This window comes from Gracilinanus agilis, chromosome 2 (genome assembly GCF_016433145.1).
Source record: "Gracilinanus agilis isolate LMUSP501 chromosome 2, AgileGrace, whole genome shotgun sequence".
Lineage (NCBI taxonomy): Eukaryota > Metazoa > Chordata > Mammalia > Didelphimorphia > Didelphidae > Gracilinanus > Gracilinanus agilis.
Window position 1 is genome coordinate 217,753,222 of NC_058131.1, and position 18,021 is coordinate 217,771,242.

Consider the following 18,021-nt stretch of genomic DNA (forward strand, 5'->3'; position numbering starts at 1 on the left):
TGCAGGTCTATAACTCCTAAATTTGTAATGATGGGTAGACTGTCATGGTCTAAATATAATTTATTTGGTGCAAAGTCTAGTTCCCATAGAAGCTGGATACACAGATATTTGGTAGAGACTGAATGGTGGTGGCACTTTTAGCCTTTGCAGAAACTAGGAGTCAAATTCCAGTAATAGTCCTTCTTGGCTTCGTGCCTGAAAATACTGAGCCTCTGTACTCTCCTCCCAGACCACCCTGCCATCCCCATCACAGATGCAGCTGTTCCCCTTTAGAGAAGTCAAGATAAGCTTTACAGTCCTCCCCTAAGGAGAGGCAGGGAAGGGAAGCAACTGCCAGCAGACATGGAGAGGAAAGTATCTTGATTCTGGGCAGCCTGGGCATGGAGATTAAATTCCCATGCCTACATTTTGTCTTCTCTTCTAAGACTCTGTTCAGAGGCATGTGTGGAATTCTGAATGTGCACCTTGTTTCCTTAGCAATCCCTGCCCTGCCATGGTATTAAACAGCAGTGGCTGCCATCAATCATCCTAGCCTCATGGGCTTACTGTAACGATGATGACTGATGATAAACACAGGTCGTTCCAGCAGAGTCCCATCTGCTCTTCCAAGCCATTCTTTTTCTAGACCACTGCTTTAAAATTAGGTGCCAGTCCACTTGGACCCTTCATAATGACAAAGGCCAGTGAAATTCTGGTGCAGAAAAGAGACATTACAAAGATGCCTAGTGAAGACCTTGTCCATAATTCTGCATAACTAAATTCTAATATAAAAAAGCTGGTTCTCTATTGATAGAACAACTCAATTCACATTTATTAAGCCTCTTAGCAACATACTCTATATTAAGTGTTAGGGACTCAAAGACAAAAGTTCCAGATTTTAATGAACTTTGTTACAACTTACATTATACTGGAAGTTGAAGGCCAGTATTAACAAATACACATATGAGTAAATACAGGTAAGGTAAAGAGAGAGAAAGAATTAACTGGAGGAGGAAGGTAGAGTTTAGGGAAGACTTCATAGAAGAAATGTCACCGGAGTTAAACCTTGAAGGAAAATCAAGATTCTGAGAGATAGGGAAGAAGTTATCAGATGTTGTAGACTTGCCAGAATGGGAAAATTTCACTCCTCAAGTAGGGGCCAGGTTTATGATTCTTATGCATGTCAGCTACCTTTCTAGAGATTCAAAGCAGAAAAACAGAGCAAAAAGCCTGATCTTTGAGAAAAGATAGAAACTAAAGTTTGAGGTTTTGTCTTTTAATCTGGTGGTTAAAGTTCTGACAGTGCTGCTCCTAAGGATATCTCTGAAACAGAACCATAAGCCAAATATCTGTTCCCCTACAGTAACCCTCATTCCAAAAATAAGTAGCTGTCTGCACCTTTCCAGAACCATAAAGGACAGCTGGGCTGGGCATTCCTCATGCACAAGGATCCTGGAGACTGCAGGAACAATCTTTCTGTGTTCAGAGAGAATTCCATCTAACATTTCAGGCCAAGGGAGGATTGCCCCATTGATTACTTTAAAAATACAAGTTGATAGATGTCCTTTAAACTTCTTGAGAATAGACTAATTACTTTACCTATCATCACCTGTCACCACCACCACCACCACCTTCCTCTACATCTTGCTCATCACAATCATCATAAGGTGAAGCAACATAGAGATCATAATGACTGTCGGACCTACCTTCCACTGCAGGGAATGAAACCACTGGTCTCTCAGATAGCTGTTTGCAGCCTGCAATGCAAAAAAAATAATTAAGTAAACATGTTTTACTATTTGTCTGCAAAATTTTCAGTCCATTTGTCACAATGTAACTGGATCTTCTGCCTGCCATACTAAGTATTATATGTGTCCTTTTACTTTAATTAACCATCTATTGAATTGCCTAGCTAAGCCTGTTTCCTTTTTAAAAAAAAAGGAACCAGAGTTGAGATGAGGGATTCAGAAAATTAAGAAGTTCATTTGACTACTAGTGCCTCGACTCTCACTGAAGTCCTCTTTATGGCACAGAGGTGACCCCGGGCCCTTAAAGGCTGTACCAACAGAGCAGAAGTTCTGGCAGGTACCTCCACATTGGAAAGATTCCAGGTACCTATCTGATGATGGACTAGAGGTCTGCTGTCCAAGAGTCAGCCTAGCTAGGATTGAGGAGGCTTATTACTAGGTTGGTCACAAGGTGATGAATTTTTCAGCCATAACAACCACCACAAAGTCCATCTACTAAATAGTAGACAGGGTGGAGGAGGATACTACAATCTGCCTGAGAGGAAGAAGTACTCTCATTGAAAACTACATATACTTGAAGTATTGATGAGCAATGTAGTTACTTTTATAGATGTTTATGAACTGGCATTTTATCTCACATTTCATATACTCAGTTTCTTTATATGTCCTCAAATATATTTATTTAGTCAACCCAATAGCTCCTCCGTGATTACCAGGAAGTACATAATATAAATACAGGACTTAATTTGTTTAGCCTCTCACTCCATTCCCTAGCTATAAAATTTGAACTTCTATATACACAAATACAAATATGGTAGAATGGCTCCAGTGCTACATGTTGGGGCAAAGCCGGAGGCAATATTGAACATCTTGGTATTCTTCCATGTAATTCTTAAGTAGATCTAAAAGTCTTTTTAGACTCTATGTTATTAGGTGGCCTGTGGAGGCAACTCTCCAGCAAGAGACTCTAATAACTATTTAAGCAGGGAATCTAGGAGGGTAAAAGTAATCTAGGGAGGTTTCTCTTTCCTGGCATGGGTGCCAAAAGTCCCTTGCTGAATGTCAAATGGAAAGGAGAGAAATGTACAATTTGGTTTGGATAGCTGTATAAATACTGCAAATAGCATTCTTAGGATAGTGCAATCAATGGTCTTTGTCCAGGCAAAGCAATTCCACTAAAAATTCTTATGGTTAAGCTCGGGTAGTGTCCAATGAAGAAATCACTTTGAGGCTTCCAAAGGTCACAAACTCCTGTTACCAAAAATGATAAAAGCAGCACCACTGACGTCAATTTATTAAGGGCACAGGACATGCCTTCACAGGTTCACTGCCCTCCAACTTGCCTCAGGGTGTAGCATCACTTCTCCTGATCTACTCCATGGCACTGATTCTCAGCAGATAAATCTTTTTTCTTCCTCATAATGAGGGACAATTTAAGAGAAGTTAAGCACCCATTAGGAGACTCAAGGGATTTGCAATTTAGAAAAATTATATCCTTTAAAAGTTTGGCTTTGCTTTGTCTTTCCATTGCTACCATCTTGTCAAACATTGCCTACCCTTGCAACAAAGGTCAAGAGCTTCATGCATGATGACTTTCTTTCTCCTTTCCACTCCCATCCCCCCAATCAACTGTAACAGGTTTTAGAGAGAATAAAATCCTCCATCCAAAACTAGATGAACTTTTTTTGTACTAACTTCAAGTTGACCAAAGAAAAATCAATCAATAAGCAAACCTTTAGTGTTTCTTCTGCATGCAAGGTCCCATGGATTACGTTGGGAGTAGGAAGGGCTCAACCCCCCACCTCTGAATGTTTTGGAGATGAAAAAAATACACCCTCCTGCTACAAATCATTAATAGTCTAGCAGAAACAAGGCAACAGCACATGCAAAATTAAATAGCCACAAAGCAGCTTAACCAAACACAAAAGACATCATCACATGAGTCACACAAGTCAAATGAATAGTACTAATAACCAGTGTTCTACTCAGGTGATGAGGAAAGAGAACACTGAAGGCAGGTTAAGGAAGAGGCAGGTTTGGGGCTAGGCCTTAAAGGACAGGTAGGACTTGCAAAGATTCAGAAGACAGAGAAAGCATCTTAGGTGGGTAGGGCAGCATGAGAAAAACTACGGGAAAAGGCAAACTAGAAGTAAGTCAGTATGAATCAAAAATCATTTAAGATCAAATCAATTGGGTGATCTGAAAAATAATGAAATTGGAGGCAAGTCAATTTGGAGGCAATTATAATAGTCCAGGTGAGAAATTATGAACTTCTCAGGTAGGATGGTAACTGTGAATAAACAGAAAGGGACAGAAGCAAGAGGGATTTTTAGGAATTGACATAATATAGAGAGAATCCAATAAAATGTAAGCCTCTTAAAAGCAGGGACTATTTCATTTTTGTCACTGAATTCCTAGCACCTAGCACAGTGCCTGGCACATAGTAGGCATTTAATATATTCTTGTTGGTTGGCTGATTGATTGATTCAGTGCCAAAAAGGACAGTAAGGGTTCAACTTTGGGAAATGGTAGTTATGCCACTCATCGAAATAAAAGAAATCAGGAGCTGGTTTGAGGAGATAATAAAGTATTTAAATGTTAGACTTAAAAACAGGATTTCAGAATTGAAAAAGATTTCAAACATCAATTTGTTTAACCCATACCTGAATAGGAAACTCCATTACCATTTCGCTACCTCAATAAGTGATCATACAGTCTCCAGTTGATGACCTCTAATGAAGGGGAAGACACTGCTACCCTATGCAGTCCATTCTACTTTTCAACAGCTCTTTTTATTAGGATGATTTTCCCTCCACTGAGTTTAAACCTTGCATCTTAAACCCAGGGCTCTTAGTTCTTCTCGCTGAAGCCAAGCAGAACAAGTTCAATTCTTCCATAAGACAATTCTTCAAGTATATAAAGACATCTCTCATGTCTCCTTTAAGACTCTTCTTTTCCAGGCTAACCATTCCAAGAATTTTCAATTGATCCTTATCTACACATTCTAGTCACCTTTTTTTCTGGAGGCATACTAGTGTGTTGACATTTTTCCTAAAACATGACACAAATTGAACAATAATTCCAAGTATTGTCTAATGGGAGCATAATACAATAGGACTATCACCTTCCTTTTGTAGGACATTTTGCCTCACAATATATATTGTACTTTTTGGCTGCCATGCTACATTGTTACATGTACCCTCATAATACTGTTATAAGGAGAGTACTTTGTAAACTTTAAAGAGATATATAAATATATTATTGTTTAGTTTATTGATTCATATTAAGCTTGTAGGCTATCAAAGCCTCTCAGATATTTTTCGTAAGAATTGCTGTCCAACCTGGCCTTTTCTTATGTGTATTTATGCAGTTGATTGTTTGAATTCAAGTGGAGGATTTCACACTGATCTCAACTAAAATTCATCTCCCTGAACTCAATTAATTGTTATAGCCTGTCAAGGTCAGTTTATTCTGTCACTGAACATATTAGCTATCTCTTTTTGAGTCATTTGCAAATTTAATAAGCATATCACATCATCCAAGTCAGTGATAAAAATACCAGACAAACTAAGTCCAAGAACAGATTTTTAGATCATTACAGCAGAGATTTCCACTTAAGGTGACATTAATACCTATTTTGGGGTTAATATATGTTAACTCTGTGGTGTCAGCAAGATATCCAAATGAAGATGTCAAATACACATTTGGGAGTGAGGGCCTACAGACAGAGAGTAGTCACGTAGAACTAACTCTTGCAGCTATGGAAATAGATCAGATATTAATGATTAAGTGTAAAGAATCAATCAATAATCATTTACATTTATAGGAATTACGCTAGATGAACTACAGAGTAAAAACTTAAGTCATTCCTGGCCTCAAGAAGATTTTCTCTCAAAACAATTTTCTAATTTTGTGTCTCATTTAAAAAAAAAGTTTTTATTTTTGAAGTCCAGAGGCAGAATTGGCTTTCATCAAACTAGACCTGGGTTTGAGTTCTACCTCTGATATAACTTCTCTGAGCTCTAGGTAACTTTCTAAGATTATAAATTTGGTAATAATAGTTCCTTCACTAGGAAATTCCCTATAGCAGGGAAAAATATATAGGTAAAGTCTCCATCCCTATCCCATTTTTAAAGTGAAGGTTATTAGTTTTTTAAAACTAAGTTTAGTTATATTTTTGTTGATCAGTCAGGTCTGAACCAACTGACCCCATGGACTTTGTCCATGGAGTTTTCTTGACAAAGATACTGGAGTGCTTTGTCATTTCCTTTTCTAATATATTTCCATTTTACAGATGAGGAACTGAGGCAAAGAGGGGTTAAGAGACTTTCCCAGGGTCATGCAGGTAATAAGTGTCTAAGGTCCAATTTGAACTCATATCTTCTGACTCCACGCCTGGTGCTTTATCCACTACAACCACCTAGCTGCCTATAATTATATTATTCCACCATATCACACTCTTTCTTGTAATAACAACTCCCCTTGAGTTCCATACCTTGGGAATAAAATGCTTACTATGACAAACAGTACACATTTAATTAGCAACAATTTTGTTTTAAAATTTCTTTTTGTTAGCCTTAAAAATTTAGACAGGCTTTTGGAGGGTAGTTTGGAAGGACTAGGTCCTTTGCATGAGGAACTAAAAGGGGGGAGGTGGCTTTCCATAAAAGTTTGATTTTTCTCTTGACAAATTTCCCTGTTTTAAGGTGATAGCCACAATCATTCTAGTTATTAAACTGACCTCAACAACTGACTTCAGAACCACATTGGGATCAATCTTTTCAAAAATAGTTTGCAATTTCCCTTTTGTTTTTCCCCGAGATGGTGGCCCAGTGCACTATGAAAATCTTCCAGTGAATGAGAAAACTACTATAGTCCTGTGTAAAATTAGGAGTTGTGAGCCATGAAGAGGTGAAAGGTAGAGGCTGCATGATTTTAAAATTATATTTGTCTATAAGAAATTTGTTTATTGTTAAAAGTTGAATGCACATCACACAAATACCAGAAAACAACTTTCCTACATCACGAATGAAACCTCTACTCCAATATAGCTGTATCCATCTATTTCCACATTCCCTTTTCACTGCTTAATCTTCCCTCTTCCAGATTTCTTCCACATTTCAGCTTGCCATGTGGCCTAGATTTTCCATGACCCCCTATACTTCCTTCTTTACTTCTTTTCCTCAGAACTTTCAAGCTTTCAGTTATGAGACTATTAAATGACAAACTCTTTAAGGTCAGGATAGCAATTATTCTTTTTAACATATTAATATTCTAAAATAATCTAGACATTTAACACCTATTCATGACTGATATTCCTTGGCACAGCTATCATACCCTTTAGAAAAAGGATTCTTAACTTTTTGTGTATGATGGACCCCTTTGGCACATGTGTCCTTTCTCAGAATTCTGCATAAAACAAAATATTTATGAAAAGGAAACCGATTATATTGAAATGCAGTCATTAAAATATTTTTATGTTTGCCAACCACAGGTTAAGGATCTCTGTTCTAGAAACAAACCCCCAAGCACATACTTATATGCTACTCAAAGACAGGTTAAAAATGCATGCCCACACTGAAGATAAAGGTCATTTCATCTATGGTACAATAGGCACATCCATTGTCCTGTGCCAGATCAAGTTTTTGCGTCTTAAAAAGAAAAGAAATAGTGGGAAACCAAGTGGCAAAATCAAGGATGTGAGAAACTGGCTTTATACAAAGAATAGTTACATTCTCCCAAAGGAGTTCTTGAGTCTAAAAGAAATGGATTCCTTTGAGAACAGTGAGCGGAAGACAGGGGAAGACTAATGGGGCTAGCTGTTTGCCTCAAAGCTGGAGAGTAGACCACCTAAGTAACTGGTGATGAGAAGGTGGGAATGCTTCCTTTTTACCTCACTTGAGAGATTAGACCAAGGAAAACCCTGAAGAAATGATTTTGGTCTTCCGTATCCCTCACCTTCAGGGGAAAACCCTCATTCTGGCTTCTGAAAGCCCAGGGTCTCAAATGGTCTTGTATTCCCTGACCTTTTCCTTCCCCACATCAAAACTTCCTTCCCTTGAGATTCATTCCTTCCTGTCCCTCCCCTCTCCAATGAAGTGCTAATAAATTGGTTCACACTATGGTTTTAATAGCTTAATGAATGAGTAAACTCCAAGGCTCATTGTCTTTTCAAAAAAAGTTGCCCAGAAACCCAAAGCCTTAATCTAAAGAACTGACTAGTTAATGATGGGAATTACATGCACCCCAGCAGGACAGTAAAAGAGGGGAGGGGAGGAGGGAGGTTTCCTACATCTAAGAGGTAGAAACTACCTCTTCTAATCTCACTTCTAGTATTTTGCCCCTGGATTTATGCCAAAGCTAGTTTGTAGTGCTACTGACACTGCCATTGTGGAAGCACCCTTGTCCCTGGTTAAGACTTCTGCCTAGGCATCAAGATCTGGAGAAAGTGGTCCTAGCCCTCCATCAGCCACAAAAAGGGCCTATCAGCCACAATTGGTAAACTGGGCTATACAGTGTTAAATATGGTTCTCTACATAATGGCCCAACACAAAAATCAGGCTAATATTTCTTTGCCTCGTAAATAAAGATTTTGACAAAGTCTTGTCATCTCAGGTTACATATGAAAGTCATTTTCTTGCTTTAAAGAAGATACAGTCAGACAGAGGGAAAAGGGTCACTGAAGAGAAGTTGGAGTTCTGTCTCTGATCCTGAGTCATAACGTTTTGCTTTCTTTAGAGAATTGTGAAACCCTGAAAACCCAGCAGTCACTGCGACCCTAGGGAAGTCATTAGCAGTCCTGTATTTCCCATATTTCCCATGGGAATTCGGGCTTTGTTGAGTGGGGAATGAATAGTTTAGATAGTCAGTAGATTTAGATTCAGAGAAACGGTGCTTGAATCCCAACTCAGTTGCTTATTACCTATTTAGCCTTGTTGGGCAAGTCACTTCACCTTCTTAGCCTCGATTATCAAATTGTAAAATGAGGGCACTGGATTAGCAGCCTCTTATTTTCCTTCCAGTTCTAAATCTATGCTCCTAAAATTTAGGAGTTCTTAACTTGGAATCAGGGAACTTTTTTCCAATACTGTGATAGCTACTTTAATATAATTGGCTTTCTTTATAATTTTATGTATTTTACTTTATACACTTGAAAACCAAAAATCAAACAAATACTAACTTCTGTCTTAGGTTGATACTTAAGTATCAGTTCCAATTCGGAAAAGCAGTAAGGGTTAGACAATTAGGGTTAAGTGTCTTGCCCAGGGTCGTGCCACTGGGTAATGTGAGGCCATATTTGAACCCAGGACCTACTGTCTTCAGGCCTGGCTCTCTAACCACTAAGCTACCTAGGTGCCCCTATTTGAAAAGACTTTATGAAGAGTTCTATAGTTTTCACCAGCCTGCCAAAAGGGAAAGCCATGAAGGATATTAGCAAATGAAGTAAAAAATGTAAAAAGTGCTTTGCATTACATAAATGTTAGTTGTTATTGTAGTTATTTTCTGACCTCGAGGTCATGAAATAATCCTTTGCTTTAGATCTGATCTCTTTGCCTTTGGCTGTTCATTCCCATTCCTTGACTATGCCCATATCAGGCTGCTGGTTCAGCCTTCCCTTGCTCCTGCCCCACATGCCCCAGAGTTCATGTCCAGTGGCCACCAAGAGGGGGAAGTATAAAGGCTACTACAGTAATTTGGCTGGTCCAGACCTATACAAGATGTGAGAATTGCCACAACTGGGCCAAATGGATGTTATCTCAAATGGAAGGACCAAAAGCTATCTATCTCGTGGGAAAGGCAAAGCTTTTCTTAGAAGGACACGACCCAAACATGTTCCCTCTCAATCATTAACATTCCAGACAGAAGGCTCTTCTCTCTCCTAAGCTGTCCTCAATGTGGATATTTCTCCCACACTCATGATTATTTTTGTGGCCTTCTTCTGAACTTTACCTCGCCTTTTAAAGAGGGGGATGGCTCAAAGCAGTAAGTAGCATCAGAGTTTTGACCCTAGCCTTATCTGTTCCCAGAAAGATACCATAACCTTCGCCACGCTCAGAGTCCTGAGCTAGGAGCAAAGATACAACTGCAGAAGGGATGTGGTCAAAGGAGGGATGCAAAACAGACCATTACTGCTCAAAAAGGAGAGCCAGAGAATCAAAAGGTGAAGTACCACAGTGACCACTTTTCTTTTTTACGTTATTAATATATATCAAGTGTATCAAAGTACAGGTGTAGTATTCCTCGTTAGTCATTAAAACCAAAAGTAAAGACATATGCACAAACATATGCAGGGAGATGTACATCGATATCTCACAGGAAGCTAGGTGTCTCAGTGAGTGCTAGGCCTGGAGTCAGGAAGAACTGAGTTCATATACTAGCTGTCCCTGGGCAAGCCACTTAACCTCTGTTTGCCTTAATCTACTGGAAAAGGAAATGGCAAACCATTCCAGCATCTTTGCCAAGAGAACACCATGGACAATATAGGCCAGGGAATCACAAAGGGTCAGATATGATGGAACAATTGAACATCAACAATAAATATAGACATAATAATAAAATCCAAATGGTTCCACATAAAATACAGCTAAAATATACAGTAGCATTTGTAAAATCCTGGCAAATAATTCCAGAGAGATCACTTTCCAAACCACCAATGGTAACCAACTGCCTTTGCCACCAGTGTCTGTCTACTTGTCTTGTGGGATTTAAACCACCATTCTCCCATTCTATCTTGATCTTTTCTTTGCCCTGTGGTACAAGAGAAAGTCCATTTTACTTGGAAACAGAAGGCTTGTATCCAAGCCACAGTTTTGTCAATTATTGTGTTTTCTTAGGTGAATGATCCTCTCTTATTGCCTCAGTTTCTTCTTTGAGAGAATATAACTTCTAATTTCCCTTCTGGAATATGAAATTTTGTGTTTTAACAACAACATTTAGCTGCTCTCGGATCACTGATAAACAGGAATTCAGTATTCCAATAAGTCAGGAAAGCTCCCAAGAGTTGGCCTACAGGAGTGACCCAAGAAAACTTAAGAATTTCAAGGCAAGAATGCTTAGAGGAAGCCACATCTAACATAAAAATTAAGTCAAAACATCAAAATACAAGGAACTAGAGTAAGGCAGAGATTTCTACTTTAAAACAGGAAAAACTTGGGCTTCAGACTCCAAGGGCTGAAAAGAGTTTGGCTAGTAGGAGACTTTATTCAGTCAGAAGACTAGAGTAGCCTGATAAGAAGATTCAAGTGTAGATCACAAGAGGCCCAGAAGCACTGAGAGGAGAATGGAAAGCTAGTGATCTGAAGGAGCCCTAGGACAGACATGTAAAAATAGTGAAACATGGTTATGCCTGAGGCAAAGCATTACACACAAGAAGAATGTCCTCCAGGCTGAAGTCCTAGTCCTAGCAACATCTCCCACATAGTAAGAATGACCTCTGGGCCCTGTTGGCCAGTCAATTCATTGTCTTTGTATCTCCCCTAGCAATAGGTAAGAACTTTCCTGAGACTCACCTTACCTCCTTTGTCTAGTCTAACCACCAGTCTCTTGACAATAAAGGACTAATTTAAGAAGGGAATATAGGGTGAATTGGGAAAGGTTGTCTTCTAAAGGAGTAGAAAGAAGAGAGGCAATGCCCTCATATAATCACAGCTTATTTGCTTGCTTGATTGGCTAGTGAGCCATAGGGAGGTCAGGAAGAATAAAGATTGAAATGAGTCTGGATTTGATAATTAAGAGATTATAGGTAATTCATCCCTGTCATCAATTAAGTGTTCCATGGCAGAAGGTTTCACTTGTGTGACTATGTGTCTCACAAACAGAAATGTGCAGTCACATCTTCTCTTTCCTTGGTTATCTTCTTTTCCCTTCAAGCTGATTAAGTTGAACTTCCTTTATTGTGATGAACACTCCACCAGCCAAAGTAGGCTGCCTCCTCAACCAGATTTCCACCCTCAGGGAGTAATTGCCATGATCACATAAATTTCCTTTTATTCTCAGTTCCCATATTCAGAATAAACAGAGTCTTCTTTCTGTAATCCCAACTCATGGCTGGGAAATGATTCTATCAGAGAAGTTCAGAAAAGCTCTATTATCCTCTGGCAGTACTTTTGAAGAACCTTCTCATCTTTACTTCAGACCAACAGCTGCCTGTGCCCCTTCCTCCTCCACTCCCCAAGGAAGGATGTTCAAGGCAGTTGCTTTCTACCCAAAAAGCATTAAAGCCCTGAAGGTTGAGCCTACCCTCTTCCATCTGAAATGATCTTTCCTCCACTTGACATCACTATCATCATCTAGCCAGTTTCCCCTTGGACCAGCACATAGCAAAGGTCAGGTAAAGACTTTGTTTATTCCATTAAATGCACCCCTCCCTACCGTGACTATCCTTAATTGTAGGCATTACTAAAGGTTCTGTTCTAAGTCCTCTTCTTTTCTCCTTCTATATTCTTTCTTAGCAACCTTATCAGATCCCACAAATCTCTTATCTCTACACAAATGACTCGCTAGCCCCAGATTCTCCCCTGAGATAGAATCCAAGATCATCAATTACCCATTTTTTATTTTTTACTTTCTGTCTTAGTATCAATTTTTAGAGAGAAGAGCAGCAAAGGTTGGGCAATCAGAGCTATGTGACCTGCCTAGGATCATACAGCTAGGAAGTATCTGAGACCAGATTTGAAACCAGGTCCTCCCAACTCCAGGCCTGTCCTTCTATCCACTGTACTACCTAGAGGTCCCCAATGTAACATCTTAAACTGGATGTCTCAGCAACATCTTAAACCCAATACTATATAAAACTAAATATTTCCTCAAAATGCTGCCTTCTTCTAAACTTCCCTATTTGTTGAAGGCATTCCACCATTCTTCCAGTCTCCCAGGTTCAGAATTTCAATATTATCCTGGAATCTTACCTCTTCCTCACTCTGCATAGTCAATTAGCTGCCAAATTTTACTATATCTATTTTTCAGAATTTCCCATCTGACTCTTTCTCTTCACTCACACAGTTATAACCCATTCAGATGCTCATCACCTCTTCCCAAGATCATTTCAAGTCTCCTAACTGGTCCCTCTAATTCATCTTACATACTGCTGCCAAAGTTGCTAGGTGGTACAGAGGACCTAGAGTCAGGAAGATCCAAATCCAGTTTTAGCTTTGGAACTTACAAATTGTGACCCAGAGCAAGTCATTTAAACTTTTGTCTGATGCATAACCCAGATTGAGTCGCAACATCTCTTCTAGTTCTAAATCCTAAGATTGAGGCAGGTAAGTTAATTAAGAGGCATCTAAGTAGCACAATAGAATACTGAACTGTGAATCAAAAGACCTGTGTTCAAAACCTGATTTGGATAGGTTGTGACCCCATCTGTGTGACCCTGGGCAAACCACTTAACATTTCTTTCTCTGTTTCCTCAGTTGTAAAATTGGGGTGTGAGACTTGATGCTCCTCAAGTTCCCTTCCAGCACTAAGTCCATGATCTTATGAGTACAAGAGGAATTTGGAGGTAGGGAGGAGAAAGTAGTATTGGAAACAAAGAAAATGCTATTTGCCAAAGGCATTCTATTCCTCCTATCCTTACTGAGGGGAAGAAGGAAGGAAGGGTACTTGGCTCCCTCTTTCAACAGCATAAGTCTGTTTTATAAACCATTAGGCTATTTCAGGACCTTCCTTCAGAAGGGGAAAAAGTCAAGGACCCTAGAGTAAAAATAGTTTTATACTCTCATGTGAATTTTTATCTGTTTGTCCACAGAGCCAGAAGGCCTCCAGCACCTACTGGACCACCAATGTCTGCCTGAGGAGGACAGCAATTACATAGTACCTTCTAGGATCTGATCACAGGCATACACAGCTGTTCCTGAGTAAAATAAAAGGTCACTGGGATGTCCTGCCAGGACAAGGGAGAAAGGACATATTTGTGGGCTGAGTTTCTGATACTATTATACTGGGATCTGATCCAGATGAATGTAATCAAATGGGAATATTCTAGAAGATTCAGATTCCTGAGAATCTTAAGATACAATCAGATGAGAAAATGATTCAAAGACGAGGAAGGAACATGAAGAGCTGGCTCATTTCACTCATTTTTAGGTCTCACAACCACATTAATTTCTTTAATTTTGGAGAGGCCATATTCTAGTGAATTCCACCAAATTTCCCACTTGTTGTTGCCAAGTTTTTCTTATTGTTTTATTGTCAGAGAGGTGAGAAAAAGAGCCAAGCCATCTGCAATAGAGGTCCTCTCAGCCAGTGAGTACCATAGGAAAATCCACATTGTCTGTTACTAGGCAGGAAGGGTCACTCTATCCGGTTCCCGACTGAAGGGCCTTTTTCCAAAGTAGAGAATAAACAGAGGCTTCCCAGCCCTGGCAGTTGAGATCGCCTGCTTGCTTTCCTAAAGAGGGCTTTTTTCTTGTGGAAGGCCTGCCAAAGTTGGCACCAAGGAAGTATATGGACACAGGATGCTTCCTAAACCAGCTGCCCAGTCCTAAACACTTTGTTAGACAGTGATTTTCCCCGCTCTTTAGGGGGGAGGACAGGAGGTTAAGGAAAAGAGGTAACATTTTCACTTGCCATAGAATAGACCAAGGAAGAAAAACTACATCAGAACAGGAAGTGAAATTAATTCCGTAATAACTTCTAAGCAAAATCTGAATATGAAACATACCACCACAGCAACAACAACTCACATTTATATAGTATTTTAAGGTTTACAGAAACAAGACATCTCATCATGTGCCTGGATCAAGACTTGTAACATCATACTCTAGAAGAGAAGTTATAGGAGGAAACAGACAGAATCAACTGAATCCAACAAAATTATTAAGAGCTTACTATGTTCAAGGTATTATTCTAGGCTTTAGTGATAAAAAGTCAAAAAGTAAAATGGTACCTTCTCTTGAGAAGTTTACATTGTACTGGGGAGGCAACATGCACACAAGGAAATAAATATGCAGTGTATAAGAAGCAATACAATATAATTTAACGTGTATTAATAAAGGGGGAAGAAAGTACTGTAGTGGTTGTCATTTGATTTGTCTTTTGGAGTACGCCAAAGATTCTATTAGACCAGTCATTCTCAAACTTTTTAGTCTCAAGACCCCTCAAGACCCTAGAAATCACTAAATATGCTAAAGAGCTTTTGTTTATATAGGGTGTATCTATCAATATTTGCTGAATTACAAATTAAAACTGGTAAGAGTTATAATTCACTTAAAACAAAAGTAATATTTTAGTATAAAATAACATTTTTATTTTTTAACTATATTTTTAAATAATGAGAGTAGCACTGATTTACATTTTTTCCTTGCAAGTCTCTAATATCTGATTTAATAAGAGACAATTGTATTCTCAAAACTGTTTCTGCATTCAATCAATTGCAATACGTTATTTTTGTTGAAGTATCTGAAGAAAATCTAGGGGGCAGCTAGGTGGCAGTGTATTGAGAGCCAGACCTAGAAATGGGAGGTCTTGGGTTCAAAATCTGACCTCAGACACTTCTTATCTGTGTAACTCTAGGAAAGTCACTTAAAATCCACCCACACATGGGGCAGCTGGGTAGCTCAGTGGATTGAGAGCCAGGCCTAGAGAAGGGAGGTCCTAGGTTCAAATCTGGCCTCAGACACTTCCCAGCTGTGTGACCCTGGGCAAGTCACTTGACCCCCATTGCCTACCCTTACCACTCTTCCACCTATAAGTCAATACACAGAAGTTAAGGGTTTAAAAAAAAAAAGGTTAAAAAAAATCCACCCACACACACACCCAGCTTAGCCCTTACAGTTCTTCTGCCTTAGAAACAATACAAAGAAAGAGGGAAGGGGGGAGGGGGGGAGGGAGGGAGGAAGGAAGGAAACCTGGCTTCCCACAGATATGCTGTAATATCTTCATACTAATAAGAAAATAGTTTTAACCTCTCAGGCCCCATAAAATGTCTGAAAAACCCTTAGAGGTCCACTGGACACAATCTTAGAATCACTATATTAAAGAAGGATGAGAGTGAGTACATTCCAGATATAGAGGTTCATTTATGCAAAAGCAGGAACAGGAGATGGAACACTGTGCTAGCAAAATAGTGTAATGTTGTTCAGTCATTTTCATCCATGTGCAAATCTTCCTGACCTCCTCTGGGGTTTCTTTGCCAAAGATACTAGAGTGGTTTGCCACTTCCTTCTCCAGTTCATTGTACAGATGAGAAAATTAAGGCAAACAGGGTAAAGTGACTTGCCAAGGGTGACACAACTAGTTCATGTCTGAGGCCAGATTTGAACTCAGGAAAATGCCTTCCTAATTCCAAGCCCAGCATTCTATCCACTATACCACCTTGTTGCCCTAGGGAGTACATACAGCAGAGTAATATGAAATAATTCTGGAAAACCATATTGTGAAGAATTTTAAATTATACATTGATGATTTTTAAAGAAATTTTATCCTAGAGGCAATAGGGACCCACTGAAGATTTTAGAGAATAACAGAATCATGTTTTGAAGATACCATTTTATGGGTACCCCTTATCGGGACAAATATTCTTGATATAGTCAAAGATGTTCAGCGGCATTTGTAGGACATTCACAAACCAGAGAAACCCATAAAGATGGCAATAGTTTTGTGTGGAAATTTTGTATTTCCCTAGTCTAGCCATTTTAGCAGATGGTAACAGCTGTCTACGAACTCTGTCTGGCCAAGGGGGTTTGGGCATGGTAGGACAGAGACAGAAGCAGAATCTATGGAGAACAAAATGTACATTTGTCTAATGTAACCTGAAATGTAGACAGACCAGCTCCAAGAGCTGTAGCAAAGGTTCACATGAAAGCCAAATGTCCTTGAAAGGAAGTCATGCATTGGATATAGCAGTGTGTGCTATATAACCTATTGGAACAATGCAGAGGGAAGGAGTAGTATAGCCTTAAAAAAAACCCAAAACCTTAGAATAAAAGACAGTCCAAATGCAATACAATATGCTCCAGCAAGAATTTATCAAGCCCTTCCTATGTGCTAAGCAATATGTTAGATGCTGGTATTAAAAGCCCTTTATAATCTGGCTCCAGCCTGTCTTTCCAATGTTTCTCATTATTCCCCTTCATGAATGCTAATGTTCTAATAAAAACTCCCTACTGGCCATTGCCAGTAACAACATGCCATTTCTGGCCTCTACTTTTGCAAAGGTTGTTCCCAATAGCTAGAATGAATTCCTTTTTCATCTCTCTTGGAATTGCTAACACCTTCCAAGGCTCCACTTGAGAGCTAACTTTTACATAAGATCTTTTTTGGTCTCCACAATTGGTAGTGGTATGCTCCACACAGGAAATTACAGGGTATTGACTTTGTATATATCTTGTAATAACTTCTCTGTAAATTGTTGTTTCCCCCAGTAGAATGGTAAGCTCTTTGAGGGCAGAAACTGTTTTCATATTTCCCTTTGTATCTTCATTGCCTAATCACCTAACAAATGCTTGTTGAATTGAACTGAACTGAATTACAAAGACAAAGTGAAAAACAATTTGTAACAGGTACTTGAGTTTAAATCCTGCCTCACCACTTATTACCCATGTACCCTCGGGTTCATTACTTGTAAAATGAAAGAATTGGAGTAAATAGCATCTGAGATCCCTTCTAGCTCTAGATCAATGATTCTAAGACACAACAAGGAGCTTTCATTACACTACTAGAATACAAGATGTAAACCTATAAGTATAAACATGAAAATGGGAGGAAGAGGAGAGTAAAACCTCGAGAAAAGGAAAGGCTTCCCATCAGATAATGGTATCTGAACTAACCTTTTAGGAAGATGATGATTCTAGGAAGTAGAGATAAGCAGGGAATATATTCTAGTCATAAGCAAAAGGATGGAGGTAGGAGATAGCCAGGGATGTTGAGATATACTAAGACTTTATCATATTTCTTTAATTTATAGATTATAGCTTGAACACCTGGTTTTCTAGAACCCCTTACAGGGTTGGGAAGGGGTTAGGATTATAAGACAAGGCATCTTAAAGAAAGCCTACAAGAGGAGTCCCAGGACAGTACTCACAGCAGAGTCAGTCTATTTTCATTTCATTACTAGCTGCCTTAAACACAACCCTCCTTTCCCTACAAATGAAGAGTTTCTATACAGCCCAATTGCTTAGATCAGTTGCCACACCCACCCCCCCAAATACTGTATAGCCCAAGGCTGTATGATTTTATTATGGTTGTTATCATGGAATAAGATTGTTTATATCCGACTACATGCACATTCTCATTCTCTCTCTCTCTCTCTCTCTCTCTCTCTCTCTCTCTCTCTCTCTCTCTCTCTCTCTCTCTC

The 18,021-nt window shown here is 39.2% G+C and overlaps 1 protein-coding gene across 1 annotated transcript in view; it reads right to left on the reverse strand.

Moving 5' to 3' along the window:
• Positions 1–18,021, reverse strand: part of LOC123233492 (c-Maf inducing protein) — a 268,181-nt gene that overhangs the window by 99,597 nt on the left and 150,563 nt on the right. Inside the window, exon 3 of the mRNA XM_044659582.1 lies at positions 1,686–1,736. Coding sequence (XP_044515517.1) covers positions 1,686–1,736 — 51 coding nt within the window. The remainder of the gene's footprint in view (positions 1–1,685; positions 1,737–18,021) is intronic.